The sequence below is a fragment of the Eucyclogobius newberryi genome, unplaced genomic scaffold, assembly GCF_026437365.1.
Source record: "Eucyclogobius newberryi isolate DKJ021-1_F unplaced genomic scaffold, fEucNew1.0.hap1 SCAF_13, whole genome shotgun sequence".
In the NCBI taxonomy this organism is placed as follows: domain Eukaryota; kingdom Metazoa; phylum Chordata; class Actinopteri; order Gobiiformes; family Gobiidae; genus Eucyclogobius; species Eucyclogobius newberryi.
The window spans coordinates 30,553,475-30,573,333 of NW_027315757.1; the positions used below are offsets into that span (position 1 = coordinate 30,553,475).

The 19,859-nt window shown below is 39.5% G+C and overlaps 1 protein-coding gene across 1 annotated transcript in view; it reads left to right on the forward strand.

Annotated features, from left to right (window-relative positions):
* Positions 1-19,859, forward strand: part of pitpnc1a (phosphatidylinositol transfer protein cytoplasmic 1a) — a 34,073-nt gene that overhangs the window by 9,214 nt on the left and 5,000 nt on the right. Inside the window, exons 2-6 of the mRNA XM_072443436.1 lie at positions 9,268-9,416; positions 12,472-12,568; positions 16,675-16,746; positions 17,931-18,026; positions 19,504-19,659. Coding sequence (XP_072299537.1) covers positions 9,268-9,416; positions 12,472-12,568; positions 16,675-16,746; positions 17,931-18,026; positions 19,504-19,659 — 570 coding nt within the window. The remainder of the gene's footprint in view (positions 1-9,267; positions 9,417-12,471; positions 12,569-16,674; positions 16,747-17,930; positions 18,027-19,503; positions 19,660-19,859) is intronic.

Below are 19,859 nucleotides of genomic sequence, written 5' to 3' on the forward strand. Positions count from 1 at the left end.
GGGGCTTGAATAACTCTATGGGAGATTTACTGTTTTTGGAAGAAATACGCAAAATTATGATCTAAAAACGGTGTCATTAGTTAGGGATTGGCTCTTCAAACCATCTATTAAAATCATATGAATCTTATGAATGAATATCCTCTCAACTGACGACAATCACTTCTTTTGGGTTGAATAATAGCGCCACTTTCTGGTGCTATTGTGAAAAAATATTTCTCTTTATTTGTTTTTTTACTGACACAAAAGACGATCTTTGTGATCTTTGTGCCAGTTTTTGTTCCATGTGGACAGGCCCAACAAATACATTAGAGATATTAACCATGGACCAGGTCTGCAATCTGTAATTTGACTGTAAAAAGGGGCTATGTGTAGTTTTTACTGAACAAGACATGCTATTTCTACCTTTTTTACCTTTTTATTAATCAATATCTATACTGATGAGTTGATTGACACGTTTAATATCCACTATGACTGCCTCTGTAAGATGATCGGCTCAGTTTTATCTTGAGTGACAGGGTCCCATTTTCCACAAAATCTGTGTCTGTGATGAAATGAATGTGTCTGCACGTTCACTGCTGCCAGAGTCTGAAGTCTGTTGCGCAGCATTTTTACTTTTTCACATTGTCCAACCTTTTCACAAAAAGGCTCTGTCAGGCGAGTTTTTTTTTTTTCATATGACAGGGCTGTAGTGTGGCCGACCTCTCTCATGTCACTCGCGCACATGCTCTGACTCGCCCGGTGTGTGATGGGGGACAGGAGCAGACTGCATGGACTGGAATGAACAGAAACAATTATTTAGAAATAAATTAGAAAGGTGGCAGAGCATGGGTTCGATTCCCGGGCCAGACCAACATCATATGATCTTTTGGCGTGGAGTCTGCATGTCCTCCCTGTGTTACTGTATGTTCTCTCCGGGTTCTCTGGCTTCAGTCACTCAAGCCGTGCACGTACAAGCTGAAAAAGCCTGAACGTGCAGGCCGTTATACCGAAATACATAGCCCCTTTGAAAATATACTTTCAAGAACAACATTTAATTATGTAACACCCGAAATCACAACATCAGTCGCCTCAAAGGGTGACAGTGAAAACAACAGACGCCTTAGGACAATCAACACTACATGATTACACATGGACCAGTCAGTAAAGTCATATAAATCGATTACAACAAGAATATTTTGCTTCCAAGATATGTAACAGTCCCTTGTACATATTTAGTGAGACCAGATTGTTAAGACCAATTTCAGTTTGCATCTGCGAATGAAAGCATGTCATCCTGTCCGTCTGTGGGATCTTTCTTTCACTGTGGTTCTCCTCAAAGTTTCTACTTTCTCCCAAATTGTTGAAGGAATGAGTGTCTAAGGACAGGGATGTTGGGACATTTGCTAACTCCCTATGAATATTGTTTAATCTGTTTTCCCCTGTCATCATTTGAGGCGACTGCTCAGGTTATAGACACAAGTCAGATATGGACATGGCTTTATAAATGAAGAGGTAGCAGTGTTGCAGTCTGTGCAAAACAAAGAGGTCCAACCAAGTCTTTCATAGAGTGCACAGTGATGTGTGAGGGTTTTTACGTTCTCAGGACTCAATGGGACACAGCATCTAAAGCCTGCAATGCCTCAAATGATGCATGAATATATAAAACATCCCCAGAGTCTAAAATTGCATTGGCATATATGCATTTGGAATTAGATTAATGTATGTTTGCGTAATTCTGTATTGTTCTGCAATTGAGGCCTGAGTGCTTAGCCCCTATCCGCACCCACAACTTTGTATTTAATTGTAATTACTAGTATTTGAAAAATTCACAATGGGTTCAAAAATGCTGTGAAGCCATTTTCTACATTAAAAACCTGTAACTGTGAAATTCCCAAATGAAGAGGCTTTTCAATTCTGTTTGAACAGGAAGTTAATCGCTTTACTATGAATAAAATGTAAATTGTGAGTGTTTGTATGTTATAATTCAATGCTAAGTGTACCTGAAAATATTGAGGGATTAGAAAATATGAGGAAGCGACTGTTATTTTTAGTTCCTAGTTGGTCTTCAACGAGATCTGTCTGTATTCAACTGTGCTGTGCTTATTCTCTTTTGCACTTTCACATCTATACATACATGGTAAGTGCTCTTTTATTGCTTTTATTTTTAAATCAAACCATCTGTAAATACAATGAACTCATCTTTTTTAGATCTACAAAAAAAAAATATTATATGTTGACGTGTTGTGTGGAGCAGGATTCTGTCTTATTTTTATTTAATGTATACTTTTAATGACACAGTCAATTTGAATTATTAGTGTAGATTTCAGTTAAAATGTTGGATTCTTCTGTCTCAAAGATTACAGATATGTATCGACAACTTGTAGTCTGCCGTTTGCTTTACAACTGTGAAGTAATTGTTAATGTTATTCTTTACAGCGACTCCTGAAGTTCTTATCTACCCCAGAGAAGATGTCAAGAACCAGACTGATAATACTCTCATTTGTTTTGTCCGAAACCTTTTCCGTCCAATCATCAAAATACAATGGAACCGAGACGCGATAGCATCGGACAACCCCTTTGAAAAGGTGATTTCAAGTCTTCTCCACACTGAGCTTTGTGCCTGTACATGGGACGTATACAGCTGCTTTGTGGAACATGAAACCCTCAAAAGACCAGTGCTCAGATTCTTTTGTAAGTAAAGAGAGCTGATCAAGCAATTACATTTGTTTCAGTTGTTTTTCCTCTGTGCTAATTTACATAACATGTTTTATTTCCTCATCCAGAGCCCCACAGCGTCCACTCTGGGAATCATCGTATTCACCGCAGGGATATTCCTCTTTTTCAAGGACAATCGGTCCCAAAATGCTTAGTTGCTTTCTTCGTACATGGTAACATTTCTGTATTTTGCTGATAAGTGTAGTTCAGTAAGTTGGATTTCCAATCAAAGGGATCCAAAACATGTGTTTTTATAAAGCTTGTTTTGTTAGAAGGTAGTTGAGATTTTGACATGTAAGGAAATAAAACTAAACATTCAACATATTGTTTGTGGCGAGCAGTCATTTGTTTCGAGTTGGCTCAAGAATACTTTCTCCTGAAATACTTCTGTGTGAAAAGGTGTAACTTGTTTTATAAAATACATAAATTTTGCGCAAATATATTTCCTTCTCTGAAACTGCACTGTGAAAATGAATCTTACACTCTTTTACTTTAAAATATGTCATTTGTTCCTATATTTGATGCTCAATTCATTTTGGTGCGAGAATATTTCAAAACATTTACAAAAAAACTCAAATAGACTCCTACCAAGATATTGAAAATATCTTGAACTAGGATACATATACAACAAAAAGTTACTTATGCAGTACAACGGCACACGAGGCTCCTGGAAAGGGTTTACACCCGCTTCAATCGGGCACGGCAGTATAATAATGATCCTGAAGACGCCAAAATAAGAAAACTTGAACAGATTGTTTTTTGTTCGGACACTTAAAGTTAAAAACTTTCTGATCACATTAATGAGTAAGTTATACTTTACTTTTTCCTAGAAAACCTGAGCGCTGCCCCAAGTCTCAAAGTGACTGCAGTGAGCAGTCCAGTCACACAGAGTCTGCATTGCTTTTGTGCAGCACTTTTAACTTCTATCCACAGGAGATTCAGATGACATGGTAACAGAATGGAGAAGCAGTGACCTCCACTGTGACCTCCACTGAAGTCTTAATGGGGACTTGAATTACCAGATTCTTAGGGCCATATTTTGCCCCCGGAGGTAACGTTAACGGGAGCCTTTTCCAGGGGGCAGGGCCAGGGCATTATTTTGCTCCCTTGCCGACCTTAATGCTGGCGTAAAGACGCTGGACTTAGCCGCTTGAGGCTGGAGTGGGATTGTGCCAGTCCATATATGGTAATAGTGTTTGATCCAATGATCCATTCAAAAGCACCTCCTGTGTGGGAGATGTTTGCAGTCATGCCTCATATACAGGCAATGAAAGACATGAGCCAATAACATTTCATTCAAACAACATTTGATTTCCAGTTTTTCAACGCAGTTGTATGTCCTCAAGATGGGTTTGATCCGATTTAACCAGACCTGAGTGCTGGATGGGATGCTGCGGGGTCCGGAGGGTGGGAGAACAGAGCACACACTGTGGTCAGCTCAGTCTCATCTTAAATGCAGATCTCGTGTTGGGCTGTCAGTTTGTGCCAGTTTTACACAGACTGGGACAAGGATTTGGGGTGAATGTGATGTGACAGTGGGGATTTATTGCATTTTTTAAATAGACTTTCTTCTCTAAGCCGAGCACATTCAAGTCTGCACGGTCCAGTCTGGCCCAGACCGTGCGGTAACCGGTCCAACGCTGTGCAAAGAGCTTTAAAGGCCAAGTCATACTTCATAAGAAGGTAGAAGTTTGTTCATTTACATATAGGGCTGCGAGAACCAAGTTGGGTTTGTCTATGGCATTCATACTTCAACAGAAGCACTGCAGCCGAACTCCGCTACAGTAAGCTACATAATGCTTTATGTTTTATTACAATCAGTCACATATTCCCGATCGTTCGTGAAGTTCCTCTTTCATATAAACGTGTAGATCTTCTACTGAAAGTGTTTTTCAGACTTCCTATAAGTGATCTGTTCTTCTGTATCTACCTCTGTATCTACCTGCGTTGCACCAATGAAATTTCCCCATGTGGGACAATAAAGGAATATCTTATCTTATTCACAGAGAAACGAGCCACACAAGGAAGTGAATTTAGACGCCGCAAAATGAAATGATTCACAGGTGGAGTGTGGATGTTTTAGATGCGGTCAGCCTTTAATAACCCATTCCATCCTGCTCCTCAATGAAATGTGAATTTCTTGTCCCAGCCCAACCTGACCTGTGGGTCAAAACACAACCGCACTGCACCGTGTGTCAGGCCAGACCGCTCTCTTCTCGAATATAAAACCCACACAGGTTAATATTGGTCATTTATACTTGAGGAAAATATTTAAAACTCCCCAATCTATAACTAATGCTAGTTTTGAAGTTTATTAGTTACGATTCTGGCAATTCACAGAATGCACAAGAACACGCCCTCAAGTTACTTTACTCAACCTCTGGCATAATCTCTCACACCTTGCAATTGCGACAATTGCAAGGTGTGAGCTCTGCTGCACCCATTTTAACGCTACCTCCAGATGCAAAATACAGCCCTTGCACGGCCGAAATACTACATAAGGAATCAGATTTTAATTCTGTAAAAATGCATTTTAACATACTGTGATGATAATGATAATGATAATAATAAAACTTGTTCATAGTTTCTCTTTTTTAAACCAACATTTGTCCAGTCACTCCTAATATCGCCGTTTCTAAAGTGACACAGCCCGCTATGAATCCAAAGATTGCACAGTGAGTAATAAACTAAACAAATACATGATGTGAAGTTGATTTCACACTGAATATGTGTCTCCATATAAACCACAATAAAATATTACACCACAAAGATAACTGACTGTTTTCCTGTCACACAGACTGAACACATTTGTTTTTATTGTTCCGACTATAGTTTAAAGGGGTAACTATGAAAACCATTTTGTAGTTTCTTTGTTTTCTTTAAAATCTCAAAAAGGTATATAACTTGCTCCAGCTACAGTGTTCATTAGCTACAGTCACTCTATTTAAAATTGACCGCTGCAGAGGCGGAGAAGGGTAAGAGGATGGGATGGCAGCAGAGTGCATAAATAATAAGTCACAAGAAAGGGTCTAGGTCTAGGATGTACACTTTACGTAACACACTTGTTCTCTAGGTTGTTTTATGTCCATTCTAAACACACTGTTGTTACCCATAGTTACCTTCTGGATGATTGTAATTATTATTTAGAAATACAAGCAGCCATTATCAAAACTGAAGCTGTTATTGAATGAATCTACCACATGGATTTTGAATAACTACAGTAGAATTGAATAGAAAAAGCTTTATAATATCTGATTTACAATAAATGCCAATGTCTACAGCCTATAAAACAACAACATGTAAGTATTCTATAGGCTGTTGAAAGTTTCAGTTGATTCCATGACACGCAGCAGTTAGAAATCGTCAAGGAAAAGACATAAAGACGCAGAGAGGTCTAAGACGGATTCAGCTCGCTCGCAACAGGACATTCAGTTTTTGTACAGGACACAAAAGTACTTCTGCAGAGGTTTTTCTTAGCATAATGGAGCTTCTAAATGGTGGTAAAGAGAGTGACTGGCCTCCTCTATGATCTCATGGGCAAACATTTATTTATTTTTCGCACATCTACTTTTGTTCTCTAATGGTCCAGACGGCACCCACATGTAACCTGGTTTTACAGTTTTGGGGAAAAATGTTGCACCCGGCCGGACGAACCTTATGCAAGTACAGAAATCAAGCAAAACACACAGACAGGCCCCAACTGAACCAAACCTAAGACCTTGCTGTCACTGTCGCCCGTACTTTACGAAGCAATTATATTATTAGATTTTTGCAGATGAATTATCCTGCAAGTCCTTAGGAAAAATAGTTGGTGACGGTAATTCTGCGATGGGCATTTAGTAAGACGTGTACAACCATGGTCAGAAATATTTCTTTTGTCAGTATCGCACACTTCCAAATCACTCAAACAATCCCTCTGAAATAAGCCAGGTGGCTGAAGTGTCTTGCTCAGGGACAATAGCATAAAAAGTGACAAACCCATTTTCGACAATTTCCAGAAGCGCTCGATTGCTCAGTCTGGATATGTAGGATTTGGCTTTATGCAAATGCAAATGTGATAACGTGTTCATTTTGTCTATCAGACTCTGAACCGAGCCACTGTGCACGGCTTAGTTGTGAAATATGTTGGGACATAAACATTCAATGACCCATGTTCCCAGAGGAATTTCTTCATTAGGAAACAAATAAACTAACCTTGAACTTTTACCACCACTCTACAATGGTTCTTACACTGGTAATCTAATTAAAATCTGTACATAAACCATAATTTTGACGTTCAACCGATTCGCTAGCGCTCAACGTTGAATATGAATGAGTTCTCAACATTGGTGCTGCTATTGTGTTGTTTGTGAGGGGGTCCTGGCAGGATTTACAGGCACAAGAAACAACACTTTGATGTTGGCTGCAGCTCTTTCTCCTCAGCTCCGCACTCCCTGCTGTTCTGTCATAATCATTGTCTGCCTTGCCATTGAATTTTTAATATTCACTGTCTTCCTAAATCACCAATAAATGTAGGGTAGTGTAACTCAAACCACACACACCTTGGCTGACTAGAGCTGTTTATTTGCATCATGGAGACGGCAAAAAACATGCAAATTATTCATAACCTCCTCATACCGACGCCAAGAGCCACTTATGTTGTCATGTTCATTGTAGTGATGCATTCAAAGACCGCGGTGCAAACAGGTTGAGACATTCGGTTCAAAATGCAAATATGCTGCCGTATCGCACGCAGTAGAAATAGATTGTAAACTAGTCATATTTGTAATGCTAATTTGAAACAGTGACTACTTATTCCATTCACTTAAAGATCTTGATTTTTCTACTCCATCATTTTATACAGCCACCATTATATTACAAAAGGAGTGCATTTGTCACTATTTAGCATTCATTCTTGAACTAGAAGCCACCTGTTTTTTAAGTTGAGGTCTGTGTGCGCTTTCATATCTTTACCTACAAGATGGAGAATGCTGTTGAGATTGACTGTTTGCATTTCACCAGTTTCACCAGTGTGTACACAACATATCAAATTAATCCTCCATTATTACAGGTCTTTGAGGTCATTTTCTAAAGCAATATCTGATTGGTGAACTTAAAATTGAAATACTTTACTAATACTAACTTTTCTGGTGGAGAATCTGTCACCTACTTGTCTCCATGGAGATGTTATTGCATTGCCTGTAGTGTTCCATTGTATGGCATTAAATATATATCTGTCTAGAAGTACTTTTAGGGGGCTTGCCTCGCCATGGATCTGACCTGTAACTTGCCCTGGTGGCTCCAACTGCTTGTCTCCTGGAGTTAGAAAGTGAAATGACACACTCTGGAATATTTTACGCAACACAATAACATCTCCATGGAAACGAGCAGGGAGTGCAAAAGCTACATTTAACTAGGAGCTAATGGTATGGATAGTAGAAATCCTACATTTTCCATTGGTGCAATTCCAATTCCAAAGAATTCAAATAAAAATATAATTTTAACCATTGCTGCAATAAAACAATGCATTTAACCAGTATATATTGAGAATCTTTTGATCATATCACAATATTTCGGCTATTGTTACCTCCGCATATTCAACTGATTAACCGAGAATAGAAGTCAGAACACACAGAACACAAATAAAGTGGCTCTTTTCTCTTTCTACTGGAGATACCTAAACTTTAGCTCTGCATATTCTTCTTACGCTCTGCACTGCAGCATAGATTTTTCCACTGGCCTGACATCCATCCCTGGTTGCCTCTGTGTAAATGTTGTGGTGCTGTCGGACTACAGTGGTCATCAACAGCAGGATATCAGTTTCAGTGGCACGGAAATAGGCCTACAAACACTCGGAAATCTCTGCACTCGTGCTGTCATTTTCCGAATGCATTTTAAATAGTTGCCATGTGACGATCTTTCCGAGCCGCCCCTAAAGTAACTGCACCGCCGGGCCAAGTAGGTCAGGCCACACTAAAGCAAAGGATCATGGGGCGTTGATTGATTTGTCACAAGAGGCCACAGCATTGGGTCATTTTAACTGACTGGGGCTATTCCTGTTTCTATTGTAGCCCAAGCTGACATGAGGTCTTTGTCACTATGCTGCAGACAAACTTTAATTCCCGCACAGTGACAACGCTAATCCTGGTATTTTCCCCTCATGTTTATTTTTACAGTCACCATAAAGCACAGTGTTCATCCTGGTACATATCGTTCCAACATGTTAAGTCGGCCAACTGGCTGCAACAGCAAATAATCAATAGTCATCAATAGTTTTTAAATCAGATTCCTGACACATGCTTTTAGTTCAGCACGGTATATAAAACCCCTCCCACCAACAAGACTTAGAGGGCAACATTGTCGAAATGTCTTGCTCAGGGGCAACATCCGTATGCATTACCTGTAGCGTAAGAGTCAGCGGGTGAACACAACTACTGCTTTTCTTCCTTTCTCTTCTATCGTGTATTGAACTGGGGTCTGTGCTTGGTTCAATGCTTGAATGTCATTGTGCATCATGTCACTGTGTCCTCAATCGGCCTCTTCGATCGTCGTAAATCAAAGTCATTTATTGTGTGGTGTGCTTCTGTGTTTCAGTACCGGATCGGACAGCTGTACATGATCAGTAAACACAGTCATGAGCAGAGCGAGCGCGGCGAGGGTGTCGAGGTGGTCCAGAATGAACCCTATGATAATCCGGAGCACGGGCAAGGCCAGTTCACGGAGAAACGAATCTACCTCAACAAGTGAGCATTTTCTGTGTCTGTGTAATCTGGTCAGCAAAATGAATTCCTGTGATATTTGTGAGTTCACACAGAATCCATCTGGCCAGGCTCCGGCCACCAGTAGTGCGGAGCCTGGACCAATCACAGAGCAGCATTATGGTTTGAGCAGAGGCCTAAGATAAAGCATCCAAATGAACTACGGCGTGGGAAAGATGTGTTTTTCTCTCAACTGGATTTAACAAAAGTTTGATTCGGCTTGAGGTCCTTTAGGTTTCGCCTTTTCCCAGTCGCTTTCAGTGAGAGCATTCCCAGATAAACTTCAGTTCTGTGCTTCACATATCAGGCTGGCCTATATTACACTTAATAGTGCAGTATGTAACGTTTCTAGTTGGGTTACAGGTCAGATCTCTGGAGCGGTGAGAAATAAAAAATGCCTTGAATTGAGTCATGCAAGTTACGCTTAAATGCCAAACGGTGGAACAATTCAGACAAATGAAAACGTTTCAATGAAAAACGGCAAACTCCCCAGATCAAAACTAAAACACGCTCTGACATTTTAGTATTTCTATCTGACTGCCCTTTGAAACAATTGGACAATTTGTTAAAATGTGCCGGGCCCAAAGCACAGTGTGCAAAGTAACACATGGAACAGACTAAGTCTATCTGAACTTCATAAGAATAAAATGAGTATTGCATTTTCAGCAAGGCACGACGATTTAATTTACTGCTCTCTTACAACTGGTCTGAAATACGAGCTTCACGCGCCATTAGTAAATTAGTTCAGCCGAGAAACACTGTGCCACATAAATGCATAATTTTGTAGATTGATTACCAAACTCACACTGATTTATGACTTTTTTGAGTTAAACAAGAATATACTTTTGACATTATTTTTGTTAATATTGTGGGGTAACAGATCAGTTAATTGTTAAACCCAACCAAAACAAAACAAAGCAATTCAGAAGTATTGCTTTTTATAATAGAAACATTTTCGAACCGTTTAGAGCAAATTGCTTCAAAGACAAAAACAACTAGATCTATTACTTCTCAATAAATAAACAATTTGAATGCCGTAATGACTCTAATTTTTCGAGTGTAAAATGAAAAGTGTGGAGTGGCTCGCATCATTACGGGGTAGGGCGGCGGGCCAAGGTCTGTTAGAAAGTTGGATGCTGATGATGCTAGCATGTGTGTTCATGTGTGAAGCTGCATGTGGGCAGTGATAGATGAGGTTAATTACCACACGATTCATTTAGACGGAGTGTCTGATACACACCACCTGTCACGATGCGTAGACCCTTACAGGCTGCAGTCCCTCTATATACCAACAGAAGGCTATAGACAGCAGGTTCTCATGTTTTTCCAGTCATTACTTTGTTTGTCAGTGTGGTCCCTATGGTAAATATTTATCATTTTACATCAATCAAGCTAATGAATAGAAAGGGGAGGAAATCACTCTCAAATATAGTTTTACATATGTGAGGTAGTGGGATCTCTCCTTCACTGTGGAACTCCTCGAGGTTTCTACTTTATCCCAAAGGAAGAGACTGAAGAGATTTCTTGAATGTTTTCAAGGTGCTTGATAAAATGGAAATGAAGACATTCGTAAGTGGATCTCTTCCAAACATCGACAGGAAGATAAACAAGTTTAGTTGGCTGCTTCAGCTGAACACATGGCTGTCCAAAGAGTGTGCACCTAGAGGATTGCGCCATATTGAGAATTTATATCTATTTTGGGAACAAAAGGACCTGATTAAGAGATGTAGGGGTAGAGTGAGTGTACTGACAGAGAAGCTGCTCCACACAGCTTTGTTTGTGTACAAGTCTCTCCATGGCCAAGGACCAAAGTACATCTCGGACATGCTAGTGCCATATGAACCATCTCGACTCTGAGGACCTCAGGGACCGGCTTCCTGCTGGTGCCCAGAGTCAGGACTAAACATGGGGAATCTGCGTTTCAGTTTTATGCAGCTAAAATGTGGAACAGTCTTCCTGAAGATGTGAGACAGGCATGTTCAAATCTAACAGTTCTGTTTAGCTGTGCGTAAGACTGAAACAATTTAATTTGCACTCTTCTCTTTTATGTTTAAGCTGTTTTGTGATTTCTGTATTTTCATGCATTTTTTCCTGTTTTGTGAAGCACTGAATTGCCTTTTGTAGGAATTGTGCTCTACAAATAAACTTGCCTTGCCTTAACTGGAAATGTAAACTGGAACACAGAAACTCTGCCAAAACGTCACTCCAAGCTCCGACCTCCGAAGACGACTTGAATGCATAATTACCTCCACCTATGTCACATCAAGTTCACCAAAATGGTTAAACTGGGGCAAATGGTCAAATGCATAATACAGTCTCAAATATCATGTTTGCTACGTTTTTGTGTAGTCTAACCCGTCATATGCGCTTTAAATCGCAAATTATCCAAAATTCTAATCATGTTTTTGTGCTTTTTGGCTGAAATCTGCAGCTATTACTAATCAAGGCTTCCATTGTACACCGTCCAATTTCTTACAATCAGATTTTGCTTGACCGTGATGTCACTCCCGTGGTTCTTATGTTATTAATGTTATTTGCATTTTGTCCAGTGTAGTTCCATTCGACGCTCTTTTCATTTAAAATCCATTTGTGCTGATGGTGTCTCCTGTCCTCCGCGTCCCCATTTTCTGCTCTACAATAGTGTCTGGACGGCAGCTAGCAACGTGTAATCATAAAATCAGCGTCCCAAGTGGTCATCACTACTGCAAGTACGGCTATTGTTAAGGCACAAGAAGCTCGCCATTGCCCATTACAATCACACAAGTACACGCATGTACTCGAACGTGTTAATTAATGTATTTATTTATTTCAGGGACAGTGCATATCAATAATAAATATGCCAGAATTAGCCAAAAGACTTTTTTCATCTGTAGTCCCTTGGCAGCTGTTACAGTCAGACTAAAACAGGGAATAAAAAAACAAGCAAGGATTTTACATAAAACTTAGTAATATATACACTATTTACATTAGAAGGCGCAAACACATCAATCATTACTAACTGTTATGTAATGGTACAATTTTACTCTGTCTTATCTTTCAGTAAGTTGCCAAGTTGGGCCAGAGCTGTCGTTCCCAGGATTTTCTATGTCACGGAAAAGGCTTGGAATTATTACCCATACACCATCACAGGTAACAGTGTATTCTTGATCCTGTGGTCTCTAACATAGAAGACTTTTTTGCAACTGGCAGTTGTTTTGGGCCACTGATGGGGCAAAGGGACATGGAACCAATATTATAGCAGGTGTTATGTTCAGTGAGCCGTGTGCATAGTCGATCGAAAGCCAATGAGATAAGTCCAGCCAAGGGGCAGCTAGAAATGGTATGCCCACTTTTGAAAGGAGTCATTTGGACCCGATCTTGTTGTTTGTATCAGTGTTTGAGAAATAAATGGTCACAAATTGTAAATGTAGGGCTGTGACGATCTGATATTTGGTGGGATCTGAACTGCCAACCTTTGCATCCATCAATCTAATTGTTTCTCTACCTGCGACAAAAAGCAATTATGTAATTCTGGGATTTAGACTCATTTCGGGTGTCTTCAATTGGATATCACGACTAGAAATGAGGAGAAAAAACAATCAAAAACTTAATTCACTGAACCCTAAGAATGAGTCAATAATTCAATTTGATGTCGATAGTTTTGTATGTAGTGCTTAATTGGTACGAGCTCTAACAATTAATCTAAAAAGTGTATTAATTTTGTCATATCACTCAAGTCTGTTTATTTTTACTGTTATAATGTGACATTTGATAATTAAGTCTTTGTGGTGTTAATTTAATTTTTTTTAGGAATATGCTAAATATCTTCTTTTTTTTTTTTTTACCAAGCTCAGTTATAAAGGCAGGACACACTCGTCTGTGCTTTTAGCAAATGTATTGCTATGTGCTGCCTTTACTGCTCTGTGCTTCTGATGGCACATGTGTCCAGTCTGGTTTTGATGTGCAATCTTCATCACTTTGATTCCAAACTAATACTTATCATTTTTGTCCCCCTTTCATGTCCGTGATGTCCATGGCACCTCGATTACCTCTGTGCACAATCTCACTAATGACATCTGCTGTCAATGTGCTCAGAGTACACAGTGAGTAGTCCTATACACACTCTGTGCATTTACACATCTGCCTCTTAGAAGTGACTCTCACGTCGGAGATTTGACAATAATGTCATTCAATCATTACACACGGCCTCTATGTACTTACAAAATGTCTTAATTGCAAACATGTAAACAAAATATTTTTTAACAGTTTTTTCTTTTTTTTTTAACCAACAGCAGTATTACTGGTTATTTCTTTCATCTAAGTAAACTATTTTTAGTAACTGAATGTGCCAATATTGAAACATTAAGGCAAAACATATTAAAACATCCTAAGCGTTTAATATTTTGAGATAGAAATATCAACATTGACTCTTTTTAGACCAGACCTGGGCATTAAGCTTTTCCTCTGGACCCTGACAAGTTTCTGATAATACCAGTATTATACCGTACCCTTTCTCTTCTTTTTATTGTCTTAGCTATGGTTGGTGAGTTGATTGTGTCTTTAATAAAGATTAAATTGCATTTTTGAATGAACAAATTAAATAATAGATTGCAATTCTATATTTAGTCTATATTTTGAATACATTGGTTTATGAGCATTTGTTGTACCAATGATCACATTGGTCAATCATCAATCTGAAAACCATTTATAAATACTTAGAATGCTTTTAGACTCACATCTAAACTACAGAGAGCACTCTCAATATAAAGCTTTTTTGTCTAATACAAAATTGGGCCATAATTGTCCCTGACTTAATCAAACACGTACCTGAACACAGTGGTCCTCTCCACCATCTCCACTGTCTGCTCTTCTGACCACTCACCACAAATTATGTCCCGTGGCCAGACTTTACAGTTTCAAATCACTGTCTTCTGTCTGGGTGCACCTCTGATATTTAAATCTAAAGTGCATGTCCATCAGGTTTTACTTTTGGGGTTAGTCCCCTGTACTGACAGTCTTACTTCCATCTGGCCAGATTGGCTATCACTCTCGGCTCACAGCAAGGAGTTTGTGGGTTCGATCCCCGGGCCAGCCCAGGCCTTTCTGTGTGGAGTTTGCATGTTTCTCTCCATGTCTGGGTGGGTTTCCTCCAGGCATTCCAGTTTCTACAGCTACAGAAGTCCTGACCAAGCCTAGCACAAAGATGGGTCCCCGGCGCTGCACTGCAGTGACCACTGCTGCAGACAGGTGGCAGCCAGGGGCATTTAAGGATGGGTCAAATGCGGAGGACAAACGTCCCTATGGGGACAATAAAGTGAACCTTCATTTAACCAGATGGTGCTCACAGGAGAAGCTCCTGATGCCCCATTTGGCAATAACTGAACAAGAACCTGCTGCAAAACTGTTAAGAGTCAAACGTTTAGAGCTCAGGCTCATGAAAGGGATGCTGTAATCATTTTGGAACCTAGAATTTTGGTTGAAAAATATTGGTCCTTAGGTCAATCCTAAAGAGTGGATGTTTTGATATATTACTATAGGAAGCAAATATACAATAATCCTTTTGTTTGTCTTGGCTCTGTGGTTGTGGAGCTGCCTCAGTACAATTATTCCCCAGTCCAAACCACATCAATACGGACACAATCCCCTTCAGAGCTTGTGGCTAAAACTGACTAATTGAGTATTGCTGAGAAGAGCACTAATGATCCGCTTCAGGACATCAGGATGCCATTAACCCACACACGGTTAAGGAAACATCAATGCAGTTAAATCACAATCCCAACTTCTCCTCCCCATGTGAACGGGAACATTTAGCAAACTATCATCAAAGCGATTCAGGAAGAAGTCCTAACCCTTTACTGTGCGTGCAAAACATCTCTCTGAGGTCATGAATATAGCCTTATTAACAGGTGAAATCTTGTGGAGAACTGAGACTACACATTTTTGGTGTGGCAGAATGATAAATGAGGCAATTGACTGACTGATTGATTGATTGATTGATTGCAAATAAAATGGCACTTGACTCGGTTGACTTGACATTTCGATACTGTAATCACCCAGATGTCAATAGAACTATTTAGAAATCAACTGAAACAAAAAACACTATTAGCTGTTAAAATGCCAATTAATCACAAGGTCTAAATTCCCTCTGTTTGTTGTTCAATTAATGCACTCACACACATTCAAACAAGCCCTTTTTTTAATAACTCAGAATGATTGTAATTATAACAGATTCCATTGTATTACAAGCAGTGAAATAACATTGCTCTTTGCTAGGGCTGAATGATTTTGGATGACTATGGAATTGCAATTTCTCTGACAAGCAGTGCGGTTGCGATGGATTTAAGTTAACTTTTTAAACACACCCAGGAGCATTAACATTTGAGAGAAGACTGAAATATGAACTGCTTAACTAATGCAAGAATCACATGCTTTTCAGAACACTTGTCGAGTTCTCGAGGACGGGATACAATGTTATTTTAATATCTACATCAATTATTGAGACCTGTGCAATCTGCTTAATAGCGACCATTCAAATTGTGTTTTTTGATTCGATTGCAATTAATCTTGTGGCTCTACAAAGCCTATAAAAAAGAATGGTAAATTGTGTTGTAGCATTTATTTTGAAGGATAATCCCTACTGTTCAGATGCAGTACCTTTTTCCTGAATTTTGACGACTAACTCTGACAGTCTGGATTTTAAACTGAGGATTAGATTTATCCTTTGATCCAGTTTGTACAAATCCACTGCAGACTTCTTCTTTGCACAGTACTTACCATTGCTCTCCTGCAGCCATATGTATTTTTCTCTTTCACTTATGCACCCCCAGTGAGCTGGCTCAGTCCCGCAGGCTAAGATTGATCCCTTCTGTTGTAGTTCTCCTGCTGCTACGAACACACTGGCACATAAAATCTCTAGTGCTTATGTAACTTATGTTTTTTTTCTTTATTAATTACACAAGTTTTGATAACATTTTACGGCAGACAAATGTAAAAAATGTGCCTAAGCGATGAGTGCGCGTTCTTTTAGTAGACCACATGATTAATTCATTACAAAGAAATGTTGGGATGCACTGAATTTTTGGAGTTAGTATGTTTTTTGTTTTAAATATTATTTGTCATTTAATTTGCGTGTACACGTGATTTTTTGGGAGGAAACGTATCTTCTGTCTTCACTCCACCACTCATGGGTCGTGCTGTAATGGCCAGTCAGTGCACATGACAACATTTGGATATGAGGATAATGGTGTCTTGGTCTCGTCCACAGTGCTCCTTCCTGCCAAAGTTTTCCATCCACATCGAGACTAAGTATGAAGACAACAAAGGCACCAACGACCATGTAAGTGTGGCGCTTTTTTGGAGCTGGGATTGGCGTGGAACAGGATTAAAGCTGTCAAAGGAGAACTGCTGCTGCTGCTGCTGTTTGGTTTGATTCACACAGCTGCCTATCTCTGTATTTCTGTTCTTCCCACATTCACAGAGCAGTATAGTCTTTCTGGCAGCGCTGCGCTCATTTCACACCATTCTGAGTGTTACAGAAAAAGGTTCCATTTACATGTTTTAGCATTTTATTACCAGCTACTTATGTGAACTTACCTTTGTGGGGGTTGCCTATTGATCCTGTGTAAATGAAAAAGGGGTTTGTTATGCTCTTACTTAGTGATATATTTTTTTCCTTCATGAAAGTGCTGGCCATAAAACATTACAGCTGCAGTAATCAAGCATTATATATTAAGAAGGTTATTTAAGGGTTTGGACCTTGGTTATCATGCGTAAAGATTCAGACTTGGTCTTTAGTCTCTAGTAATGAGCAATGTGTCTGTTCTGCACGTTCAAACTGCATAATCACACAAAAAATTGTTCCAAGAGTTTACTGAAATTTGTTTCAGCAAAATCCATCATCTACAAATGTACACTCACACAAATATTCTTTGTATGTCAATATTTCAGTGACTAGATGATGACACCGCACATCTGACTTCATGTATTCCATGTGCATTACATCTGCATGAACAGGAGCATATTCAGTTCAAGAGTTTAACTCAATTGGAGGCTGCTGTAGTCCCCATTGGCCTCAGTGCCACACGCTACAGTCAGTGAGTGAGGGTTATGCAATAGCTTTTTGAGTCAAGCATGAGAATAAAATGACCACAGCGCCCCCCAATGTTCACTAATGAAAATCACATTTGAGTTACTCCACAGATGGCATCAATTGTATGTAGTAAGTAACAAGTGGAGTGTTTTCGAAGTGAGCGACTGTTCTTGTGGTGGTTTTTGCACCCCAGTTGCTTCTATTCAACATATTCATTCTAAAAAAGCACATCCCTCAGGAAGTTTATAAGATCTTTCAGTAGATCTGTTCTCCACGGTCTCATTCCCATGTGTAATAAACCCCAGTAATATTCTGACCCTTCAATTACCTCGCACAGCAGTAAGTAAACTACCTCAGCTCCCACTGCTCTGTTTGTCAACCGGCCCGTTGCATTATTGATGAAGCCATCTTCATACATCACCTCTGTACAGATCTTTGGCGGTGAGCCCAAAGAAGAGGAAACCGAGGTGTGTGTGGTGGATATTGCTTACGACGAGGTTCCTGAGCGCCACTACAAAGAATCAGAGGTGAGAAGGGTCACGGCAGCTGTGTGCTTGGCTCTGTGTTTGTTCTTAAAAGAAGAAGGAGGAGGAGAAAAGCATTGTTTTTGCACATAAACACTGGACTAAAGGGTTGCTCAGAACCACCAGCAAAGCGCCTGTCTCCTAAGAGTGAGTGAGTGAGTGAGAAGTACTGGAGGTGTGGGCATGATTGAACATTTGTGTTTGAGCAGGCCATCATCTAGCAGAGCGAGATGGTCATAAAAAGAGAAGTTATTAATAGTCGTAAGGGGTCATGACAGCTCAGCAGGGGTGGTGTAGAACTGACACATGCCCAACTCCCAGCAGGACGTTTCATGGTCTGCTAATACTCACACACGCACAGACAGGAATAGTCTGAAGTAACGACCAGGGCGAAAACAGCAGAGCTACAACCTGCTCATGCAAATTTATATATTGACAGAAAACCCATAAACACCCCCAGGGAAAGATATGTGAATGGTCAATTTTTTTATTTTTATTTTAATTAGTCTTTACAGCACAAGTTTATACAAAAGATTAATAAAGAGAAGACATCAGGAAAGGTTTATGTAAATCAAACCCGGACAAAAGCTAGTTGGTGGTTATATTTCTTTGTTACAGATTAGAGCAATTAGAAAAAGCTTTGATTACGTATTCAGAAGAGTAGACAATATAAGAAAAGGATCTGGGTGTGTTTACAAAGCCTCGTAAGAATTGATTGACTTATGTATTATTCTAATGCATTCATATTACTTTTCACCCATTGTGTAACAGGGAATTGTTCAAACCTAAAGATCAAAAGCATTTTGACACCTCTGATCCCGTCCTTTGACAGTGTCAGAGTCCAATCAGTCCTCATTTACAGCGGGATGTCCAGCTTCCTTTCACACACTGCGCACAACAATAAGACAAATGAGCCCCAAGACTTAATTAGTCCCTGGAGAGTGGGGATTAGGGCATAATCAAAATGTTTTGTGTGAAAATGTGTTCACTCGGTTCAGAAGTGTACTTAAAATTTCCAAATTACTTGCAGTTTCCCTTTTAAACTCTAAAAATCTATATCTAATCTTATGTATCTTTGATATGTATTAAACTTTTTGTATAAATTATTTATTCTGGTACATGGAACTGCTTACGTATGAGGATATAAACACTATTTTATGAGGAGCCAAGAAAATCTTAGATCAATTTGAGTTACAAAATAATTTGAGCATATTTGGGGGTGAAAAAAGGAGTAAATGTATGGTCGTGGTGCTCTTTATTATACTGCTAGTTTTGCAGTGTTGTTCTGTCCATACAGTATACACTTTACTTACACGTCTTATTTGATCATAGTTTATCTTATTTACTATTTTATTCTTTTTTGTTGTTGCATTATATTGCTGAAGAAAGTTCCTAGATGTAAATTTTGTTCACTGACAAAACTTCTTATGATTCTGATTGGTTCTTTGGATCATTTAAACATTTTCTTACCTTATTTTAGGATCTGCGCTATTTCAAGTCCAAAAAGACAGAGCGTGGTGCGCTTCCAGAAGGATGGATGGACACCCAGGACCCCATTATGTGTTCCTACAAACTCGTCACGGTCAAGTTTGAAGTGTGGGGCTTACAGACTCGGGTGGAACAGTTTGTACACAAGGTCAGCAATAAAGTTTCAGCTCCATCTGCTCGTCTTTTCGGTGTAGTTACACTGTAGTAGCACATTTTTCTCTTATCTTCCTTCACAGCATCTGTCCTGGGAGTTGGCTCTCCCTGTTTGTTTCGCCTCAAGCCCATCCACACATGCCAAGCCATTACTCACTCACTATTTAGGCATGACACATATAAATCACAGCTCTC